General features: G+C 45.1%; 1 protein-coding gene across 2 annotated transcripts in view; it reads right to left on the bottom strand.

Moving 5' to 3' along the window:
- RAB11FIP4 (RAB11 family interacting protein 4) overlaps positions 1 to 22400 on the bottom strand; it is a 220178-nt gene that overhangs the window by 105611 nt on the left and 92167 nt on the right. For both annotated transcript variants that reach the window (XM_038371523.2, XM_043496388.1), the window contains one exon: positions 16147 to 16235. In XM_038371523.2, the coding sequence (XP_038227451.1) occupies positions 16147 to 16235 (89 nt within the window). The remainder of the gene's footprint in view (positions 1 to 16146; positions 16236 to 22400) is intronic.

Here is a 22400-nt window from a genome sequence, read left to right on the forward strand (position 1 = left end):
GGTAATTGTTCACCAGAGGCTTATTGGCAGTTGTAGTTAATGCGCCTTCAGAAGCTTGGGGAAAAACGGGCGCAATGAATTGCTGAAAGCGTTGCCTTCAAAGGGTGCCATAAACGTATAGTTGGGGGACTGCATGCCTGTTACCACCGCCACGCGAGATGGACTCTTCTCATTTCTGTAAATAAGATTATGGCTGAGCTTTTTAGAACTTCCTGACAATGCTCAAGCTATGAATCCCTATGAGGAGAGTCAGGTGGTAACCAGGTGGAGTGGGAAGGTCTAGTGACCAGCTGGCCTCATGGTCATCTCATGGCCTTACAGGTTCTGCTGGTCTAGTCGTCCCAGAGGGGAGCCCCAGCTGCAGCTTCAGTCACCTCCCGTGCTCCAAGTTCTCCCACAGAGCTCGTCACTACAAAGGAGCAGGGGGGGCCAGGTAGGGAGACCTGGCCCATCCACTTCACTGGGTCCTGACCCAGGGCCCTAGGGAGTCTCTCCACATATCCAGCCCAATTACTGAGCACCCCAAATTATGTTACCCCCTTGGTCACTTCCTATTAGTCTGGAGTGCCTCAGTTTGGGGTGTGGTCACTGGCTCAGCAGACTCTCCTTAGGTTCTTAGTGCCCAGGTCAGTCGATCAATCTCTCCCTAAGCTTTCAACTCCCAAAGGGGTGAGAGGGGAACCCAAGTTCCTGCTGCTAGAACAGCCTTCACCAAGTGGTTGCCATTCCCTGCACAGCTCTCAGCATCTGCCTGGCTTCCTGGTGCCACATGGAGCTCATTCCCCGCCCCCTATGCTACCAGTGTCTTTTAAATATGCCTTGCACCTGTTAAGGAGCGGGGCCTCCCTAGCCCAGTATTGTGCCCTGCTTCAATGTGGGGCTCGCAGACCCCATCGCACCACGTCTGAAACAAACCAAAAGCAACTGAGGGCCAAACCTAACTCCCACAGTCAATGGAGTCTGTCTATTGCCTTCGACAGGAGTTGGAATGAGCCCCAAGGGCTCGATCCTGCAAGATGCTGAGCACTCCTGCAATGTGCTGAGTACCCTCAAATCCCATTAAAGTCGGTGGGAGTTGAGGGCAATGAACATCTTGTAGGACTGGGCCCTTAAGGGTACATCTACACTAGGATAAAAGACCAGTCGCATGGCTGTGGCTTGCCCAGGTCAGCTGACTTGGGCTGCGGGGCTATAAAACTGCAGTGCAGACATGCCCTAAGAGAGCAGCAACAATAGTAATACAGACCAAAATCACAGGAGCCACCTGCCTCCCCTTGAAAGATACAGAGCAACAGAGAGAAGGGCTCAGTATGAATCCGATATTCAGCAAAATTTGGGAGCATTCAGATCCCAGATTTTGCCACAGCCTATCGCAGAAATCAAGTCAACGAAGTACAGATCTGGATGAGCCCTTCCCCATCACCCTAGTGTCTTTGGACGGAGGTTTGATTCACGGTAGGTTTCCTCGTAGGGCCAACCAGCCGTAGTCTCCAGAATCCTTATTCTTATGGGGTTGCAGACTGTGATTGTGTATTACTCCTGCAAAGGTCACCCAAGGGCATCCTCACCTCTCTTGCACACCCACCCAGGGGCACAGCACAATCCAGCCCAGAGTGAATGAGTCAGGCAGGCCCTCAATGATGCATCAAGCAGATTATATATTCCAACGTTCATTTCTCTACCCACCCACTTGTGGGCAACTGAATGTGTCAGATGCTATGTGCTTCATTTCCACTGGCAAATCTGCAGCCCTTGCATTGCAGCGAGGTGTTATTAAAGTCCCTGGAGAGAAGGGGCTCATGCCCCTGAGCATTACTAGAGGCAGTGTGCTTGACTTCAGCTGTAGGCAGGGATGGAATTCAAGGGATGGCAGTAAAATACGGAGGGTGTCAGATTAGTTCCCACGTGTCCACACTACAGAAGCCAACACCACAGTTGGCACCCAGTGAGCACCACGAAGCAGGGCTGAGGCACATCCGTGGGTGGTGCGTGGAGGCGGGCACTACTGCTGCCTTCCTGAGTAACAGTCTCCCTCCCAGGCTGCTCCAGGGGAAAGGCAATGATGCATTTCCCCTTACTATAGGCTAGATCACAAACGGACACTAAGTCACCTCCTTGCTCCACAGTATGAAGGTCGACTGACACATGAGCAGGCTGGTAGGAAAGCAACTGTCTTTTGGGCTCAAAAATATATGCTGTGTGGATTGCTGTGTACTGAAAACACCATGAGAATCTTGGGCCAAGGAAGGAACGGGAGACTTCAGACGTGATGCTTAAATGCCATACATCTGCTAGGCTGGAAACACAATCTAAGCTAAAAAAAAACAGCAAAGGAAAGAGTGTGGGTGGTGGAAAAGTGGAGCCTGATAAGGACAGACAGGATTAGAAAAAATAAATCTTTGACTTGCTATGTTGTTTAATGTAGCTTCTCTATATCTTATCTCTGGTGTTTTCGGGTACCAGGTCCTTGGGAAAGTATTTCCGCTGATAGCGGAGGCAGAGCAACTAAAATGGTGCAAGATGGGGTGTCTCTGTCAGTACATTCCAGGAAGGCAGGAGATAGGATCTGTCTCAAATTAAGAGCTGGGCAACAACTGGGCTTAATGTAAAACAATGATAGGTTAAGAAGTTTTGCCTATAAACCTGGTAGCTCAATGGCCTAAACTGTACCAGCCTAGATGGTAAAGACATTTCTAATCAGAGGGTACATGTACTCTGCAATGGGGCTATGTGACTGCAGCATGCAGAGACATACCCAACCCAGTTTTAATCTGGCTAGCAGTACAGGCTATATAAGCCCACCCGGGACATGGGGTACTTACTTGAGCGGCTAGCATGCACTGCTGTGGCTTCATTGCTATTGCTCCCCATGCTGCAATCATACCTCCACGTGTAAACACATCTGTCAAAAGTAAGGGGTTGAATGCAAGATAGCCAATGGATCAGACCCTATATCCTTTGACTTCAACTGGCTTTGAATCAGGCCTGTCAGAAGGAAGATGAGTTTAATATAGCTAGGACAAAGGAGGTCCAGGACAACTTTTATCAGTTGCTACTGTAACTGTATGAGAAAAAGCCCAGATATTATTAGAGGCATCGCCCTGTTAAGCCAGACCTATTAAGGTAAAATGTAGTAATGGGCAAGTCTCAAAGGTACAGAAGCTTTGTGAAAACATCCAGTGTTTGGAAGCCTGTGTCCTTTGGTCAAGATTTCAGGTTTGATTTCTTGTGCAAATAGGAATTGCTAAAGATTTTCTTTCAGAGTAGCAGCCGTGTTAGTCTGTATTCGCAAAAAGAAAAGGAGTACTTGTGGCACCTTAGAGACTAACAAATTTGTTAGTCTCTAAGGTGCCACAAGTACTCCTTTTCTTTTAAAGATTTTCTGTACTCCCTGGTTTCAGTTTGGTCAGACATTAGTCACAAGTTACCTTCCTCACGGCAGGCTGAATCCTGCCAAAACCAGGAGAGCAGAGATCTATGAAATAGTATGTGAAATTAACAGAGATTTTTCAAGGTGCAGTTGGGCTCAATTTGAGCTTTGGGTAGTAATAAATGTCCCTCTGAGCTGACCTATCTCTATTAAAATGATCCACTGATATCTTCCAATCATGCATGACTTGGTATTTTCACTGTTCTGAACCTGTCTCTGAAGTAGTGATGGGCCATTGCTGGGCCATTCAGAATAGGGGCTCCAGGCGGTCAAGGCTGCCAGGCGGTTGGTTTGGATTCACCTCTGTTTTTAGGTAGTTTAGCACAAAGCATTTGAAAAAGGAAATAGGAAGGATTTGGAGTGGTATTCACTCCTGTGCAGAGACTGTGTGCTGGCCCTTTGCACTGTTTAAGTTCCACATCTGAGTGCAGCTGGGTGAGATTTTTCTTATGGATAGTTTACTTGCCAAAAATGTAGTTTTGGGTCAACCAAAACTATTTTCAAATTCAGGTCAAACTCAACAAATAGGTTCAGTAAAAGGAAAACAATCTGAAAACGTCAAAACAACACATTTTGTCTTTTCATTTCAGAAGGACATTTCGTTTTGAAACTTAGCTAGATTTACATTTTAAAGAGATTAAAAAAAACCCAACCACCTGAAAATGAAATGAAACATTTTATTGGACCCAAAACATTTGTTTCAGTGAGAAAAACAAAAACAAACATTCCATTTTGGTTGACCTGAAACAAAAGTTTTTTCCAACAAACCAAAAAAAAAAAAAAAAATTAATTATTCACTCAGCTCTACTTCTGTGGGTTTATGGGGGATTTTAGTGCTGTACAGACTTCTATACAGGGGTGAATTCCCCCCTTACTGAGTAAGATCTGCATAACGATTAGATTAACATGTAGCAAAAAACAAGCACTCTGGATTCCAGAGTAAGCTTCAGATGAGTTGGGAGGTGAAGCCTTTGCCAATCAGAGATGGGATGTTGGGTTCCAACATCCTGGCTGACCAATAATAGACCAGAGGTAGAACTAATGGCAACACTTCCAGGCCTTATTCCCTGTCCAAAAGAAAGGTGATGGAAACCCCAATTTAAATGCAAATAGGAAGGGACATGAAAATGTCCTGGCAAGGTCTCAAGATATCAAGATGATGATTTTACCCACTTTCCAAAGCTGGTAGATGTTTAAAACATCCAAGTTGGCAGCATACCCCGTGACTCCTGGGATAAACCGTTAGGGTAGACACCTCCTGAAGAAGAAACAGAGATTCACTCAAGAAAGGTGGAGGATAATAAAAACAGAAGGACATATTGGATACATGGGAGGCCTGAAGAGTGAGTCCAACTCTTTCCCAGTTTCCCCCATTTATTTTCAATAAATAGAGAAAGGCAGCCCAGTCTGTGCAAATGGACACCCACACTCTTCTCATTCCAGCTGTGTCTCAAAGTGCTACATTTGTTCCTCCTACGGACCACTGAAAAAAAATCCCATCCAGACCCTAATCTCTTTCCAGCACGTAGGGTCCCTCTCTCTCTTGAGCTGGGTGTCAGCAAATACCCATCCGGCAGCCATTTCCAGCTTTAGAAATCAGTGGGGAACCTCTAATTGCTACTGAAAATATTTTCCAAGGCGCAAATCAACTGGTATGCCAAGCTCCATCCCAGAGGCATACACAATTTATTTGTCATGTTTCAACAATTTTTCTACTGTTCGTACCGTATAATTAGTCACTTGGCAAGCTGGTGATTATACTCTGGACTGAAAAGGCGGCTCATTCTTTTGACACACAACAATCAGCCGGTACCTTGTTAAGAGGCGGATTGACTATTGTATTTACAGTCTAGAGCAGCCAGGACATGGCCAACACTCCAAATCCAGCCCTGTAAATAACAAAACAAGGAGAGCCCACTGCACTGCCCCATTTAATAGTATTTAAAATAGAAACGGTATTGCTGCCATATCTTGCATTTCCCCAAGAAAGGAGAAGTTCACATACAGTATTTGTGTATTGATGCTGGATGAGAAGACAACTGCTTGCTTATTTTCATATTAAGTCTTCTGTCTCTTCTCAAGAAGCTTTTCAGATGCTTGCACCAATGCCTGATGTCAGTGGTAACAAGACATAGAACCTTTTATCCAACTCCTCCTCCTGCTAGGAATGTTGGTTACCTGGATAATATGGAAGCTGGATCCAAGCCCCCTCTGTTTTTGCAAAACCCAAACATGACTGGCAATGTTTTGCAAAAATCAAAAACTTTCATTTTCTTATTGCAAAGATCTGACAAAGCCCAAGCCTTGCATCTCAACACCTCTCCCCCAAAAACTTTGGGTGGGTCTGATAAAATGGATCCACGTCACCCCTTGTTTAGAGTTGAAAAACTTGGTCAATGAGTTTCTACAAAACAAAAGCTAAACCACAGCTCTCTTATTGCATTTTTAGCAGTGGGCTCTCCCCTTTTCAAATGTCCACCTATGAAAAGAGGACCTATGACTTTGAGACCCTAGTGGATGCTCACCATGGCCAAATTCTGCAGTGCTTACTCAAGACATTTCTCACTGCTCTGAGAGAAATGAGTAAGAACAGCAGGTTCTGAACCCACAGCCACACAAACACTGGGAAAGAAACTGAAGGGTTGATAACCTAATTTCTAGCAAACTCTCAGAGCATTTACATTCTCTAAGTGTTTACATTCTGCTCTTAAAGGCAGATTTTAGCTAATAACAACACTTAGCACTTCTAGTGCTTCAGATGTTCATACCACTGTACCAACTTCAATTAAGCTAATGCACTCCTAATTCACATCCATTGTATCAAGGGCATAGTTTTACCTGAAAGCCCTGGAGCTGCTTGGAGGAGAGATTTCAGAGTAGCAGCCATGTTAGTCTGTATCTGCAAAAAGAAAAGGAGTACTTGTGGCACCTTAAAGACTAACCAATTTATTTGAGCATAAGCTTTCGTGAGCAACATAAGCTCACGAAAGCTTATGCTCAAATAAATTTGTTAGTCTCTAAGGTGCCACAAGTACTCCTTTTCTTTTGAGGAGAGAGGGTCTTTATTATTTTTGAATGGAGTGGTGTACCAAAAATCAATACCTACTGACTTCCTGTTTTCCTCCTGGGTTAAAAATATGTAGACCTGAATTCTCAGTTACACTAAGACCTTAGTTACACTAAGACACACTCAACCAGTGGAACTCATTGCCAGGGGATGTTGTAAGGTCCAAGAGTATAACTGGGTTCAAAAAGAATTAGAAAAGTTCCTGGAGGATTGGTCCATCGATGACTATTAGCCAAGATGGCAAAGCTTTTGATTGCCAGATGCTGGGACTGGGTGACAGGGAATGGATCACTTGATGATTGCCTGTTCTGTTCATTCTCTCTGAAGCATCTGGCATTGACCACTGCCAGAAGACAGGATACTAGGCTAGATGGACCGCTGGTCTGACCCAATCTGGCTGTTCTTATGCGCTCTACATCTCTCTGGCAGTGTAAATGGACTTTTAAGTGGGTGTCAATGTAAATGTAATGGGGTCTTAGCGTACGTGAGAATCAGGCCCAGAGTACCTTACTCCACCATATATAAAAAGCTCTGTTTCCTTATATGCATTTAATTTTCTTAGGTACTTTCATGACCCCTATCACCATCGGATCTGAGCGCCACACCATCTAATGTATTTATTCTCAACATCCCTGTGAGGCAGGACTGTGTTATTATCTCCATTTTACAGATGTGGAACTAAGGCACAGAGAGGCTAAGTGACTTGCCCAAGGTCCTGCAGGAAGTATATGATGAAGTAGGGAACTGAACCCTGCACTTTCCAGTCTAGGTTAGTGCTCTGAGCACTGGACCGCCCTTCCTCTCTCTTCCTTGTAAAAGCTTAATCTACAAAAGGTAACAACAAGGAACCACTGTATCTCCATGGGAATAACTCACTCTTTCAGGGCCTGACCCAAAGCTCACTGAAGTCAATGGGACCAAGCTCTTAGGGTGGAGTACAACAGCTAGTTGTAATCCACCAGAACTCCACTGCAGACAGTGCACCGTCCCAGAATCAGATATTGCCAGATTGTATTTAGTCAAAAGAACCCTCTTGTGTTATGTTAGCCACAACATAACCTACCCCAAATCTCAAACACCAGGACAAGTACCAACACCAAACACTGGTCTCTGAACTCCTCCTCTTCCCTTACACAGAGACTTCAGTGGTTCTGTCCTTATGACAATCAAATGTTAATGGCTAACAAGTGAGACATAGAAAACAGGACTGGGTCTACTACCGGAGGACATTTTTGTGTGTGCATGAAATGTTGCCCATCCTCTCAGTCAAGGCGATTTCATGACTACAGTGTTTTTTCCTGGTGAAAAAGTCCTGTGAAATGATCGTTTGCACATTGAAAGATGCTATGTTTAAAATTTCACAATTAATACATATTTTTAAAAGTTCTAAAGTTTTAACATTTTTTGTTCTGTTTTCACTCAAACGATGGCCCAGTTCCTCAGGCAAACCCTGAAACGCCATCACTGTTAATGGGAAAAGGGACCATTTTAGAAGGTGTCAAATGAACCGCAATAAAACCATTGATATCTGGGGATTTTAAATATCAGGTCACATGAATTGCACCCGAATGGCTGGGATTAAAGGCTGGATGCGCAGCAGTTTCTTCCTCCCTGTCTATCTCAACCTGTGCACATCGCTGGTTCGGTGCATCTCTCAATCTCCTGCATGTGCCAACCCCCTTCTCAGCGCTGCCTCCAACTCCTCTCACACGGCCACCTTTGCGCTGAAGCTGAGCAGATTGGGCACTTGGGAGGAGAGGGCAAGGCAAGACCCTGGTAGCGTTTGAGAAGGGAACTTGTGATGCCAGGGTATTATTTTTCCTCCTTCCTCCCCCAAGACCAGGCCTTTAAACCCCTGAGTCAGCATCACAACAAAGAAGCAAGCTGAACACCAGGGTTAGCATAAGTGCAACTCTCTGGGTGGAATAAAGGGAACATGTCTCATGCCCCAGCTTCTTACTATCCTGTTTCTGTTCCCCCTCAATGCAGCTGCAGAGCTCATGCATCCTGCCTCTTGCTCCTTCCCCTAACTGCACCCCTGAGAGTTAGACGTGGGATGCAGATAGGAGGGTACAAAGAAAATTAGATGGGCAACTCTCAATTGAGGGAGCGAGAGGTACCTGTATAATTGCGGGCGTCACCAAGATTTTGCATTCAGTAAGGAACCAGGCCACCTGTCAGGAGCCAGTACATTTTCATAGGGAACTGGGCATGAAACTCTTGCTGTTGCTGATAGGACTGGATCCCTGTGCACATCAAAAGTAACTTGTTTTCTCTTCTCTTCTTTGGGGCACTGAAAGCCCCAATAGCAGCGGCTGGGTGTCATTACAAGAGTGGAGGAAGCAGAGGTGCTCACTCACCTTTCTTCAGTCTTATGCTGATATCTAGTGAACATTTTCAAAATTGCACTTACAAAGTTCAGTTCCAAAAGCACTTCAAATTAGTCTCTCTTTTTCTGCCCCACTGGACAAGGATCTGCCAGCTGAGTCCTCTGACAGATTGGGGGTGGTGAGCAGCTTGTGCCACGATGTCCTTTTCTGACACAGACTTTCCGTCATGGGGCGGGGAGGGGCAGGCAGGTGCTTGGATTCTGCTGAAGGTGAATCTAGCCCACTGTCTATGTGATAGGTGCTTGGGAAACACTCTGGGCCCTCCCAGTACTGCCAGCAAAGTTTCCATAACAGCATTACAAAAAGCAGCCAATTTTGAACCTGGTGAGTGCATTTTTTCCCAATCCAGGTGCAATCTGTCCACACTGAGGTCTGAATCAAGGATCTGAGTACAGCATCTTTTCCACTTGAGCTCCAAGAAGACTTCCCAGTTGCTACCCGTGTTAGCAGCAAAGGTAACTTTCTTCCCAGGCCTCTTCCAGCCGCTAAGGTTGCAGGAATGTTACATTTTGCAGCTGAGCCTGAGTATCAAGACTGTGGTCTTCTAGAAGGCTGAGAAATCCCTTTTCAGCAGTGCTTTGAATGGAGTATGTCACAGCAGCACTCCGGCAGTCCCAAGGCTGAGAATGCAATGCTTAAAGAGCACTTCGCTTGCCTTCAGATGTCCCCATGGCAGTGGTACAGGTCTGAGGAAGCCCCCTGCTTTTCATTTCTGAGTTGTCCTTTCATAGCGTCTACCCAGCATCTATCTCAAGACAAGGAATCTGGCTCAGGATACCAGGTAAGGTCGCCACCAATCTCATCAGTTACAAAACCAAGGAGCTTGAGAAGCAAGGAAATGAAGAGGTAAGGACATCCTCACTCTTGCGCTGCCCACATAGGAAACGAACCATTATTCTTATTCAGCATAAAGAAACAATAATACAAATAAGTCCCAACAACTCTGTCCTACTCTAACCAACATTACGGCTCAAATCCTGCCCCCATGTCCGCAGTCATTGGGGGCCCCTGGGCAGATGACTCAGGACAGTTCCACTGCACAAGGGAAGATGGAGGTGGGGTCAATCTTCACAAAACAGCAGAGGTGGTTTGTGCAGCACCGCAAAGGGGGTGGCCCTCGCGTTCATCTCTCCAGGGAAAGTTGGGTGGACGAAGCCTTTGTGGCCCAGCATCAGGTGATGGCAACCAAGCGGAGGATTTGGGCCCAACAATGTAGGGGGTGTCTATGGTTTAGGTAAACCTCAGAAGTGCTATGACTAAGCATGTACTCGGCTTTGCTCTGCAAGCCCCTGAGCCCTGCAACGTCCTCTCATTCTTCAGGGCCCTGCGCAGATGCTGCTTTGGGCTGTTATATGAACCCACCAAGGGAAAATTCCTACATAACGAAAATCCTTGCAAATCAACCAACCTTGACAGCTCATTAAATGGAAGAAAACAATCTCATCACAGTCTGCCTGGGAAGTATTGATTTCTGCTGTAGAAAACAAATTCAAGGGAACCTTGGAAATAGGCTCTTGGCAGAAGCAATGCAGATTACTAACTGGGAGGGAAACACACTATGCTCTCCTTCTCTGTCCATATGGGAACTGATCCCAAACCTGCAGAAGGCAGTGGAAAGACTCCCAGGGTGAGATTCTGTGCTGCACCTCTACGAACCTCCTGGGGCTCCAATTCTAACTCTAGCAAAGGGCCCTTTACCAACCCCTCCCGTAGCCCAGGGCCACCTGTCTTCAGCCACCTAAATGCTTCTGGGAATTGTGTGATTATGGGAGACTTTAATTTCCCAGGTATAGATTGGAGGACAATGCTATTAATAATGGTAGGGTGCAGATATTCCTGGATGAGAAAACTGACAGATTTCTTCACCAAATAGTCATTGAATCAACAAGAGGTGATGCCATTTTAGATTTGGTATTAGTGAGTAATGAGGACTTCACAGAAGAACTAGTCCTAAAGGGCATGAGCTAATTCAATTTAAACTAAATTGAAGGATAGACAAAAATAGATCTGCAACTAGGGGCAAACTTTAATAAATTAAGGAAATCACTTAGGGAAGTGAACAGGATAGAAGAACGCAAGGATCTGAATGTGGAGGAGACTTGCAGAAGCTAGCTAAGGCCTGCCTCCCAAGCAAGAGCAAAACATTCATAAGGAAGGGTTGCAAACCAAATTTGATGATCAAGCATTTTAAACAAGTGATTAAGAGAAAGCAGAAAGCCTACAAGGAGTGGATGATGGGATGGATCAGGAAGGAAAGCTACCACTTGGAAGTCAAAGTGTAAGGAAAAAGTGAGAACTGCCAAAGCCAAGCAGAATTGGACCTTCCAAAGGAGATTAAAACCAACAATAAAATGTTCTATACTGATATAAATAAAAAGAAAACAAGGAAAGAAGAAGTGAGACTCCTAGAGACTGAAGATGGGGTGAAGATTAAAGATAATCTAGGCATGGCCCAACACCTAAATGAATACTTTGCCTCAGTTTTTAATAAGGGTAATGAGGAGCTGAGGGACAGAACGAGGAATAATGGTTTCAAGTTGCAGTGGGGGAGGTTTAGGTTGGATATTAGGAAAAACTTTTTCACTAGGAGGGTGGTGGAATCTCCTTCCTTTGAAGTTTTTAAGGTCAGGCTTAACAAAGCCCTGGCTGCGATGATTTAGTTGGGGATTGGTCCTGCTTTGAGCAGGGGGTTGGACTAGATGACCTCCTGAGGTCCCTTCCAACCCTGATATTCTATGAGTCTACTGGTTTCAGGCCTAACGCTAGCCCAAGGCCACTTACCAGCCGTAATGCTAATTGTAGACCAGAGCCACCTTCAGGCTCTAACTCCAGCCTGCTGCAACCCTAAGTGACTGCAACCCTTATCTGGTACGTTTAATGGCTCCAACCCTAACCTAACCCCAGCACCCTGTACTAGCTCCAACCTCGAACTTAGTTTTGGTGTTCCCTATGCGACTAAAACTCTAACCCATCAATCTACAGGCCTTTAGTGTAAACAACTTAGGGTTCTCCCTAACCTTACTCCATTCCAGCCCCAGCCCTAACCTAGGGAAACCAACCATCCTGAACCCTAACCCTTGCTAGGGCTGTCAACCCCCTCCAATCCTAACTCTCCAAGTACTAGTCACCCCGTTTCACAAGAATATTGCAGAATTAGATGGGGTTCAGAGAAGGGTAATGAGAATGATTAGGGGCCTGTAAAACTCACGTATGAAGAACAATTGAAAAGACTGGGAATGTTTTCTTTAGAGATGAGAGGAATTAGAGGGGACATTGTAGAAGTGTACAAAATAATGCACGCTACAGAGAAGGTAAATCAGGGTCTTCTATTATCCATGTCTCATAACACAAGAGCAAGGGGATAGTCAATGAAATTGAAAAGCGGCAACTTCAAAACTGACAAAACAAAGAACGTTTTCATACAATGCTTAATTAGACTGTGAAACGCATTGCCGCAGGATGTCCTTGAGGCCAAGAACTTGGTAAGTGGCAAAGAGGGATGCGCTATTTATATGGAGAACAAACATATCTAGAGTTATAATGATAAATACTAAAAAAAGAAAAATATAAAGAAGAGAGTTTTAGAAGGGATACAAAACCTCATACTTCAGGGTTTCAGCCAACCACTAAGTATCAGGGTTAGGATGATACTCCTCAGGGGGGCAGATCATCCTATGCCAGCCTACTAAGAATTTCTCTGCACCTTCTGCTGAAGCATCAGGTGTTGACTAGTGTCAGAGACAGGAAACTGGACTAGACGGATCATAGGTCTGGCTCAGGCTGGCTGTTCTGAAGCACACAAGGACAGGCCAACATTGAATCAGGCCCAAGAGTTCATCCCAGAATGCAATCAGTCCCCACTCTTTTACAGCCTATTTTTCCCCTCAAAGGTATTGTTGCTTTCACACACTTGCACCCCAGGTTGCATCGACACTTGTAAATTATGGCTCATAATTCAGCACTATTGCACTCCACCAGTGCTGGAAATAGCAGAAACTGTAGTGTACACAGGGCTCTGGCATTTTTTCACTGTTGCCTAACCTTGCTCAGAGTAAGCTTCGAGGACAAAATGGCAAAAATGCCTGTCTCCTGTCTACACAAGCACTGCCACGGTTGATACCACTGGTGGAGCTGAACTGGTAACACCACGCTGGTGGGAGACTTCTCTCCAAAACCCAGGTGAGGATGAGACCAGCCTGGTTAGACACCACCAAGGGAAATACGCTTGAGCATTGTGTACCTACAGCATCCTGTGGGGCTACCACCAGGTGGACCTGCAACGGCGGTGAACTGCGGGATCCTAAATTCACCAGGGTCGCCACTAAGTGATCAAAGCCCTGACACGCGTATAGGAGGCGATGATCCAACTCCAGTGCAGACAAATTCTGGGGCTGAAGGTCAAGTAATGTATTTGGAGGAAGGTTCCAAGTTACTGCTTCGTAAAGCAGGGTGGCCGTGCCCTTAGTGTGCTACAGACTTTTTATGAGTCTTCAGCTCCAACGCAGAGCAATATGTTGTGGGACAAAGCTGCATGAACTGGAAGGAGGATGCAGAGGCAGCAGGAGAGAACTCACCTTGTGGGCACTTTTTAAAGTACTTCTGGATAGTGTAGCAGGGACTTTCCTGGTCTGACTTCAGGCCTGTCACTGGCCTCAGTTTCCCCTCTCCTGGGGTTGACCGTAAAACAGGCTTTAGGAGAGGAAATGAGGGAGAAGACTGTACCAGAATACTGTAACTTAAAGGGCAAAAGGGAATTTTTGGCAGAATGTAGCAACTCAAGGTGGACACCTAGATTAACACCTCAACTTCCACAAGAAGTAACATACAAATGGTTAACAACCATGAGTGGTGAAGACTTTGGTTATACAATTTATCGGAAAGACAACATAAATTCCCTTCAATGCATTTGATGTACATTTCAGATGGGCAGAAGGAACAGTTGCACTGTTGTGTTTATTTTAATATAGCTCTGACTCTTCCTCCTATCCTGGTGTTGGTTTGCTTGCTCCATTTTCAGTATCCAGACAAAGGATCTAGAATATACTGGCAAATATTCTCCTTCGTGCATGATTTATGATGCCAATACTGTGTTGGTCTATAGTATTTTGGGGAATTCACTGTGATATTGTATTAGAAAGATTAAAAATGAAATAAAACATATGAGGAAAAAATAAAAGCTCCAGTTGCAGGATATTTGGGGAGGTTGCATTGATCCATGTGAGATTATCCACAAAGCAGTGAAATTATTAAACTTGGGGACCATGGGCCTGGAAAGCTCAAGGGATTGATAAAGTGATACAGAACATTTATGCCAGTGGTTTGAATTGCGCTCCACCTTAGGAGGTAATGATGGTCATTACCATCCAATGACTTTTTGGCAGCCTGTGTGAAATGAGGTGCTGGTCTCAGACCTGTACCCAATTGGCACGTAGTTAGATCCCAAACAACAGCCATCATCTCTGACCTCTACTGTGGCCATTTGAGCAGAGACACCAAGATTAGCAGGACTTGGAGAATGAATTACCCTCTGACTCCTCAGAGATGGTGTGTATAGATGAAGGGGTAAGCACATTATTGGTAAGCTCACAAAAGCTTATGCTCTAATAAATTTGTTATTGTTATCTTGTTATCTCTAAGGTGCCACAAGTACTCCTTTTCTTTTTGTGAATACAGACTAACACGGCTGCTACTCTGAAACCTGACAGTATTGGTATGACCACTGGAATACACCCATGGATATTTAGAACCCTTCCAGCTCAGGTTTGAATAAGTAGATATATTTTGGGGGCAGCTGGGATGGGGGACAGCATATTTAACCAGAACTTCCAAACATTGGAAGTTCATCCACTGCTAAATTGGATTCTGCTGCTACACCGATCGTTTGATGCAGCGGGTTGGCGTTGCACTTGTCTTTATGTAGATAGAGCCTCATTCTGAAAGAGGATTCCCTTCCAGCATCACCTCTAACATCGCTAGAGAGTGCTTCAAAGACAGTTCCGTTCCTATCTTCTGACTGTAAGTGGCCCCTCCAGTAAGGGGAACTGACCTGCTCTTCAAAATGCTGGCAGAACACACCCTTGCTGGAACAGACAAGATCATTTAACAGATGCTTCATAGGCACAGCAACTAGGGTTGCCAATTTTGGTTGGATGCATTCCTGGAGGCTTCATCACATATTAATCTTTAATTAAAGATTATGTCTTTTAATTCCTGGCGACTCCAGGAGGGTTGGCAACCCTAACAGCAACAGGTCTCATCTCTGCCATCGGAAAATAATATTGTTCTCTTGGGTAACAAAGGTAATCAGGGTGATTTCAGCAATTATACCATACAGACCTCCAGTGCACAAAACATTTGCTTGTTTCTTACCAATATACCCCAAGCCTAAGGTTGCGAGTCTTTCACGGAGGTCACGGATTCCTCCGTAACTTCCGCAGCTGCCCCCTGCCCGGAAGAGTGGTGGTGGGGCTTCCGGCTGCCCCCTGCTCAGAGTGGTGGCGGCGGGACCATGGGCCGCCCCCTGCCCGGAGCATTTTTGACACGCACTAGAAATTACAGGGGTTCTATAGAGCTAAGGATTCTCAGGACCTGTATGATCCTATAGAGATCGGTATATTTAGGGGGGGTCTGGCCCCATTGGCAAACAGATGATGGTCCACCGATAACAGCACTGAAGGCAGTTGCTTCCCAGCAGCTGACAAATCCTGGGGTAGCACCAGTAGTTCCTGGTGAAATGAACTCTACTGAGGGCCTGTGTGCACAAAGAATTCAGCTGCTTTAACGAACTCAGTTACCTGTAACCGAGTCAGTTATTTAGGTGCAAGTCTGCATGTGGACCAGCTTTTATACCCAGATCCATTCCTCCCTTATACGTCTGTAGTTCAGCAGCGCTTGCATAGCACAGATTTTTCGCTACTAGCTCCTTTCCATAAGTCACTTGCTGCACTCAGGGTGTGCCAGCTGGTTTATGGGCACCCTCTAGTGGGCAAGGGAGCACTGACATTAGAAACTGATTACGGATGAGCACAGCGCTAGATGAGGCTGCACTCCACAAAACTGAGGGCTACACTGGATCTGAATCACTAATCCTCAGGTATAGCTAAAGCAGTGTCAAAGATGAAATTCTTCTTGTTTTTATTCTGTAAAGGAAAAGGCAACAGGCCAAGTGTAAAGTGAGAGGACTTACTGTGATCCTTCTATAATCATCCGGAAAGCTCTCTCAGTCCACTAGCCTGAGTCAAAATCAGTGAATCTCTTACCTGGTAGTAGTAATCCACATACTGCGGCTCATAGTGCCGACACCCAGGGTTTTCGACAGCCAGCACATCCTTCAGTAACTCTTCACAGCCTGACAACAGAAGCAAAAGCAAACATTCAGCTCCTTCTGTGTCTGTCCTACTACAGTATTCACACAGGCATGTGCTAGCCTCAGACAGAGGGGAGACTGAGGGCCTGTCCATAGAGGGGATTTGTTCCAGTGCAGCTGGCTCTGCATCCCGATTAGTCCCTCCGCTGCAGCCACCAGATCCCAGTCCTGGGGAGGGGGAGAGGCAGGGAGGCGCTGACGGATGGCTGGCACTAGGTCTTGGGCCTGCCTCAGCCACCCTGCCACCTTGACAGGGAGTGATGCTGCCCCCCACCTCAAGAGTGAGGACCTCCAGCACCTCCCAGGCACCCCCTCCCCATACACACACCCCTCCAGCACCCCCCAACTGTACCTCCCTTGAGTTCCCCCTCCCCCCCAGCAGTGACCTCTTTTTGGCAAGTTGAAGGATGGTAACCCCAAAATAGATGCCCTGCACTGCTGTGCAATGGGGCTTGCCCAAGTGTGGATTGCTTCAGTCCCAAACCAAAATGTGGCTTGGTCCAGTCAATCTAGCTCCATTAAGCACGAAGGGAAAAAGAGATGGACCAAACCCCAAATCCCTATAGTCAAACTCTGGATACAGTTCAGTACTTCACAGGTCTGAATCTGACTTTATGCCTGTTTGACACTAGAGTAACTCCACTGATGTCACCAGAATCACTCCTGATTTACACTGAAGTAAGTTAGAAAAGGCGAAGTAGCCTAGTGGTCAGAACAAGGGAGTCTGATGAAGCGAGCTGTAGCTCACGAAAACTTATGCTCAAATAAATTTGTTAGTCTCTAAGGTGCCACAAGTACTCCTTTTCTTTTTGTGAATACAGACTAACACGGCTGCTACTCTGAAACCTGAATTTACCTGGTTCCATTACGAACTTTTTGCCTGGCTATGGTCTGTGATTCTCCTGGCATGGCATCATACAATGTAGAAATGGATTTTTTGCTGGGGTAACTGGATGTTACACAGAGCTTTCTGCAGAAAACTCCAACATCTTATTAAAATACGTCTCACAATAGGAAGCACATGGTCCTATGTGAGCAAATGCCTACTTGCTTACTTCACATTCACAACTACTGCTGCATTTGCTCTGTTGTTAATAAGCATGTTAGTGGCTGGAAAATCAATGTCTGCATTTCTTTTAAGCTCTCTCATCTGAGAGCCCAAGACAAATATAGAAAACCTTTGGAGCTGCCAAATTCCTCAGTCCCCATTAAATACCATTGATTGTTCTCTGTGTATTGAGTTGTAGAAAGAGGTAATAACAGCCAAGGTTATTTTAACCAGCTCGTTACAGACGTGCTGCCTAAAATGTGTTGACACATTTTATATGGTATTTTACTGGGAGGCTCCAATTATCCAATGGTATTTCTCTTTCTACCTCATCACTAATGTGGTACGTTTGGCTGTGACATAACACGTTGCTATTCACCCACAAGGCAGGTGAGCCAGAAGAAGAATGTCACGAATAGTAATTCACACGGAATTATGTTGCCAGCAGATTATTCACTCCTATTGTCAAAAGGAAGGAATAATAGCTTTAGGGGAGAATTACAGGAAGAAGACACCCTCTGCTGATGGAGATAGAATCCCTTAACAAAGGAAAGGCGCACTCAGAAAGAGCAGGAGAATACCACCAAACTGTAAGGGATCTAATACGTGGGATCAATATCTCCCCGCACGCTGGCATATGATGAGAGTGACACAGGGCAGATAAAGCAGCTGTCAAGTAAATTATGATCCAAAGAGCACCACATGGACAACAGGTAACCTGATTTCTCCTCTGCCATAAGAGATGATCAGGAGAAAGGGAGGACAACTGGTATTTTTAAAATAAAAAGTGAAATTCTAGCTTGATTGCTGCACAGGAAAAGAAGAAATTCAAGATAATTAAAGAAGACGCAGCATAGCTCAATGAACTCTGGAAGCAAGGCCCCAATAAGGAATTGAACTTCAGGCATTGCCAAGAATCTCTGGAACTAAGTCACAGCTGCAATGAAGGAAAGTGCTTAACAGAAGAAAGGGGTTTTGGCAATAATGAACATGATACTCAGCAAATCAGAGGGAACTAAAAAGGTGGCATAAAAATACGTATTGACAGCCACGCTAATTGAAGTTCTAGTTCTAGGCATGGCCAACCTCCAGGTGAATATGTGGCTGTGCATAAGGAAGGGAAGATATGTGGCCACAACACTGCATACCAGCAGAGGAGGCCGGAAAACCAACACTTTCCGCTGTGTAAAATTTTGAAAGAAAAATCATCTCTTGAAATTTTTCAACCAAAAATGTGGGTTTTCCCAGAGGAAATTCCGAATCAATTCAAAATGAAAATCGACATTGCCAGAGACCTGTGGGATATGCCTCCCAAAGTCCTAGCAGCACACACAGGTGAGTGCAGCACCAAAGAGGACACAGTATCTCGAGGGTGGCTTTGCAGTGTGGTCACTCACACCCTGAGCTGAGGCTAACTCAGGTGCTGATTACTCGAGTTAACTCTGCAGTGAAGTCATACCCTTAGACTTTGTTTACATTGGGGTCATAGCCATCTTTGTCACTAAACTGTTACAAATCCCTACTGTATATGCAATGCACTGGGTAAACCATGAGTTGCAATGGTGCACCATGGAGCTTACATGCACCAAGTGTATGGTAGGGATTTGCACCTGTGGCTAATACCAGTGTTAGCTAATATATGCTAATTAACATGTTGTTAAACACCACTTTGCACCTAGTGTAGACAAATTCAGTGGTGTTGTATTAGCCAGTCATGGTCAACCCTAGATATTGACCAATGGGAGCAGAATCCCTAGGACTGGCCAGGACTAGCCAACATGTTTTTAAACAATCCTTTCTTTGTCCACAACAGGTCCTTAGTGGTGTTTAAAAACACGTTTATCGACACATTTGCGAAACACCCCTCATTTTCTCAGTACAAAGAAGGTCAAAGGTATTTCACAGAGTCACTTCCAGAGCAGAACCACCTGCAAAATGCTTATCTTATGTGGACTGTAGGACCATCACTGACTTTATTAGCTCTACCTTATTCCTATCTTAACATGTATTTTCACCTCTCATTTTAGCCATCTAAGTCACATTACACATATACAGACATAGCTAAAATACCACTTGTCTACAATTGGAGCCTGTCCTTTTGGTGTATTGCTTGGGAACATTTACAATTTATTAAAAATCTTCATTAACACCAAGGAATATGATCCCACGTTTTCACCCCTGAGATTGCCTTGCTCATGCAATTCCCGTGGCACCAGCACTCCAAAAAGCAGTTTCTTGTATGATGTATGTAAAGATAAACTTTGTTTGCCCCATGAGGAAATTTCCCTCCGTAGATTGCTCTGTCTTGGATCATCACTCATCAATATCCCTTTGTTCCCAATGGCTGTGACCATAACATGTGCTGGTCTGTGCTTTGTGGAGGTTTCTCCATAGTCCTGTTACAGAGGATAATTTAATTGTCTATTTGCACCTTTTGCCATTAATAACAAAAGCTTATTAGTCACAGAGCTGTCTACTGCCCACATGTGTCATGGGAGTCATTAAAGCACAAACGAACTGCTTGCTCTGCCAAGCTCTCTGTGTGAGACACTGGACACATATTCATTAGAGTGAGTTATCTGCAGAAACCAAGCACCATTCAGTAATGCATGCAGGCAGGGGTAATGGAGGAGATGTGTTTACACAGCTGTAAAACTTCCCCTCAACAATATCGCCAGTCATAATTTCAACCCACATTTCCCTCCTGCATTAGTAACAACCACAGCACTGGGCTGATAGCACAGCATTTCCAGCCAAAGGCCTATAAATGATCCAAAACATTAATTAAAACCTCACAACATTCCTGTGAGGCAAGGTCAATATTTTTACCTCCCATTTCTCTGAGGGGGAAACTGAGGCACGAAGGCTGGTGATTTCAGTGGTGCCTCAGGGAATTAGGTGCCCAAATTAAGGGGAGTTTGGTATCTGACTCCCTTAGGCCTCTCTGAAATGAACCTTAAAAGTTAGTCTATGACAGCGCTGAGGACAGAACCCAGGTCCTCTGGGCCCCGATCCTGTGTTTTACCCACAAGAACATCTTTTCCCTCTTTGCATTTTGGCTTTCATCACACTTTTAGGTTTTTCCAGCAGGTGACTCTATACCGGGGATGCCATGGCATGGCCAAACCCATTTAAACTCAGGATGATGATGCCACACCAGGACAAAAATATGGAAAAATTAATTGCCCCACTCTGCACCTAACCTCCCTGGGGGCTGCCCTGGTCACTGTATTAATGGTAGGTGGAGGGGCCTTTCCAGACTGGGACTCTTGTGTCCCGCTTGCCCAATCCAGAACCCAATGAAACCCATGTGGCATTTGATACTGACTTCAATGGAAGCAGAATTAGGCATCACCTAGCATCATATATTTTAAAAAAATGCAAAATGAGCCAAATCTTGGTCCCATGGGAGTCCATGGCAAAATGCCCACTGGCTTCAATGGGATGAGGATTTGGCCCCATATAAAACACAGTCTCCTTCTGCAAAGATGACACTTTGTCCACCTGAACATCACTGGATAGTGGGAGTCTACATATCCAGCAGTCAGCATTGCCTGTGGTAACACAGTTCCATTGTCACACAGGCTGGCACAGCAACATTAGTGTTGCTCATCATGCTGGGAAGAAATTGCACGCTACACTGCACTGGCAATAAAAAAAAAAGATAGAGGGTCAGGAAATGCTGCCGCTGAGAGGGGATTTCCCCTACGTGATTGCTTAAACACAACACTGCAGCCATCTGGGGCCTGATCCAAAGTCCAATCAATACATGGAAACAGGTTTCAGAGTAGCAGCCGTGTTAGTCTGTATTCGCAAAAAGAAAAGGAGTACTTGTGGCACCTTAGAGACTAACAAATTTATTAGAGCATAAGCTTTCGTGAGCTACAGCTCACTTCATCAGATGCATTTGGTGCATTTCATGCATCCGATGAAGTGAGCTGTAGCTCACGAAAGCTTATGCTCTAATAAATTTGTTAGTCTCTAAGGTGCCACAAGTACTCCTTTTCTTTTTGCGAATACATGGAAAGGTTCTCATTAACGGGCTTTGGTTTGCTTCCTGGTAAGACACATATTTCAGTAACAAAATCTCTGTTAGCGGTTCACCACTCTGATCACCTCCCAGTGCAAACCAGATTTTCTTCCCAACATAGCATTCTTTCTATGCACAGTCACTTTGGAAGATCAGCTACTACTGGACCCTTTATCATCTCTGAATAGAATTCCAAGCCATGTGTTTAAAGAGCTGATCACTGCTTCCCCCTCTCTAGGCCCGTACCCATGAGGGTATGTGTGCACTGCAGCAGGGAGCATGCTTCCCAGACAGACTTGGGCTCACTCTGCTCCAGCTAGTGTGCTAAAAAGAGCAGTGTGGCTGTTGCGGCTGGGACAGCGGCTCATATTAGGCACCTGAATTTGGACCCTGGGGGTGACTAGCCCATGTAGCCAAGTCCACACTGCTACTTTTAGCACGCTAGCTCACGTGCAGCTAGTGAGCGCCTGTGTGCCTGGGTTGGGAGGCACGTATTTAGACATGTAGACATACCCTTAGTTAGTGGATGTCTGTTAGCTTCTAAGGGCCTTGTATCAGGTCCTTTCTTTTCAGAGAGGAAAGTCCCTGACATGTTTACATGGAAACCGATTAGCTGTTGTATTCAGTATTGTTCTCTTTATGATGAATGCTTATGCATGAAAATCACGTCTTTTACTTATTTTATTTTAGTGCTAATTTGAATTTTACAGGTACCCTGGGAGGTTTACATGAAGGGCACATTACAAATGGATGACTGAATTAACACATGGCTCTGCAGACACGTTTACCTGTGTCTTCCTACCGCAAGAATCCATTTTGGCTGGCAGCCTAGAAAATGCCAGCGTGCTAAATTGAAATATCACCATCCACACAGGATATAATGAAAAAATCAAGGTTTATTCTGGCGTATCTCCTTACAGATTAGGGAAAACATTATAGATTCTGATGGGGATTTTTACAATGCTGCGTTTTGATCTGGCATGCCTGGGACTTATTGTCACTGGTACCCTATCTTGAGAAAAAATACCCTCTTGTCCATCCTTGCAGATGTGCCATTGCCAGTTTTTCA

This window comes from Dermochelys coriacea, chromosome 14, assembly GCF_009764565.3.
Source record: "Dermochelys coriacea isolate rDerCor1 chromosome 14, rDerCor1.pri.v4, whole genome shotgun sequence".
NCBI classification, from domain to species: domain Eukaryota; kingdom Metazoa; phylum Chordata; order Testudines; family Dermochelyidae; genus Dermochelys; species Dermochelys coriacea.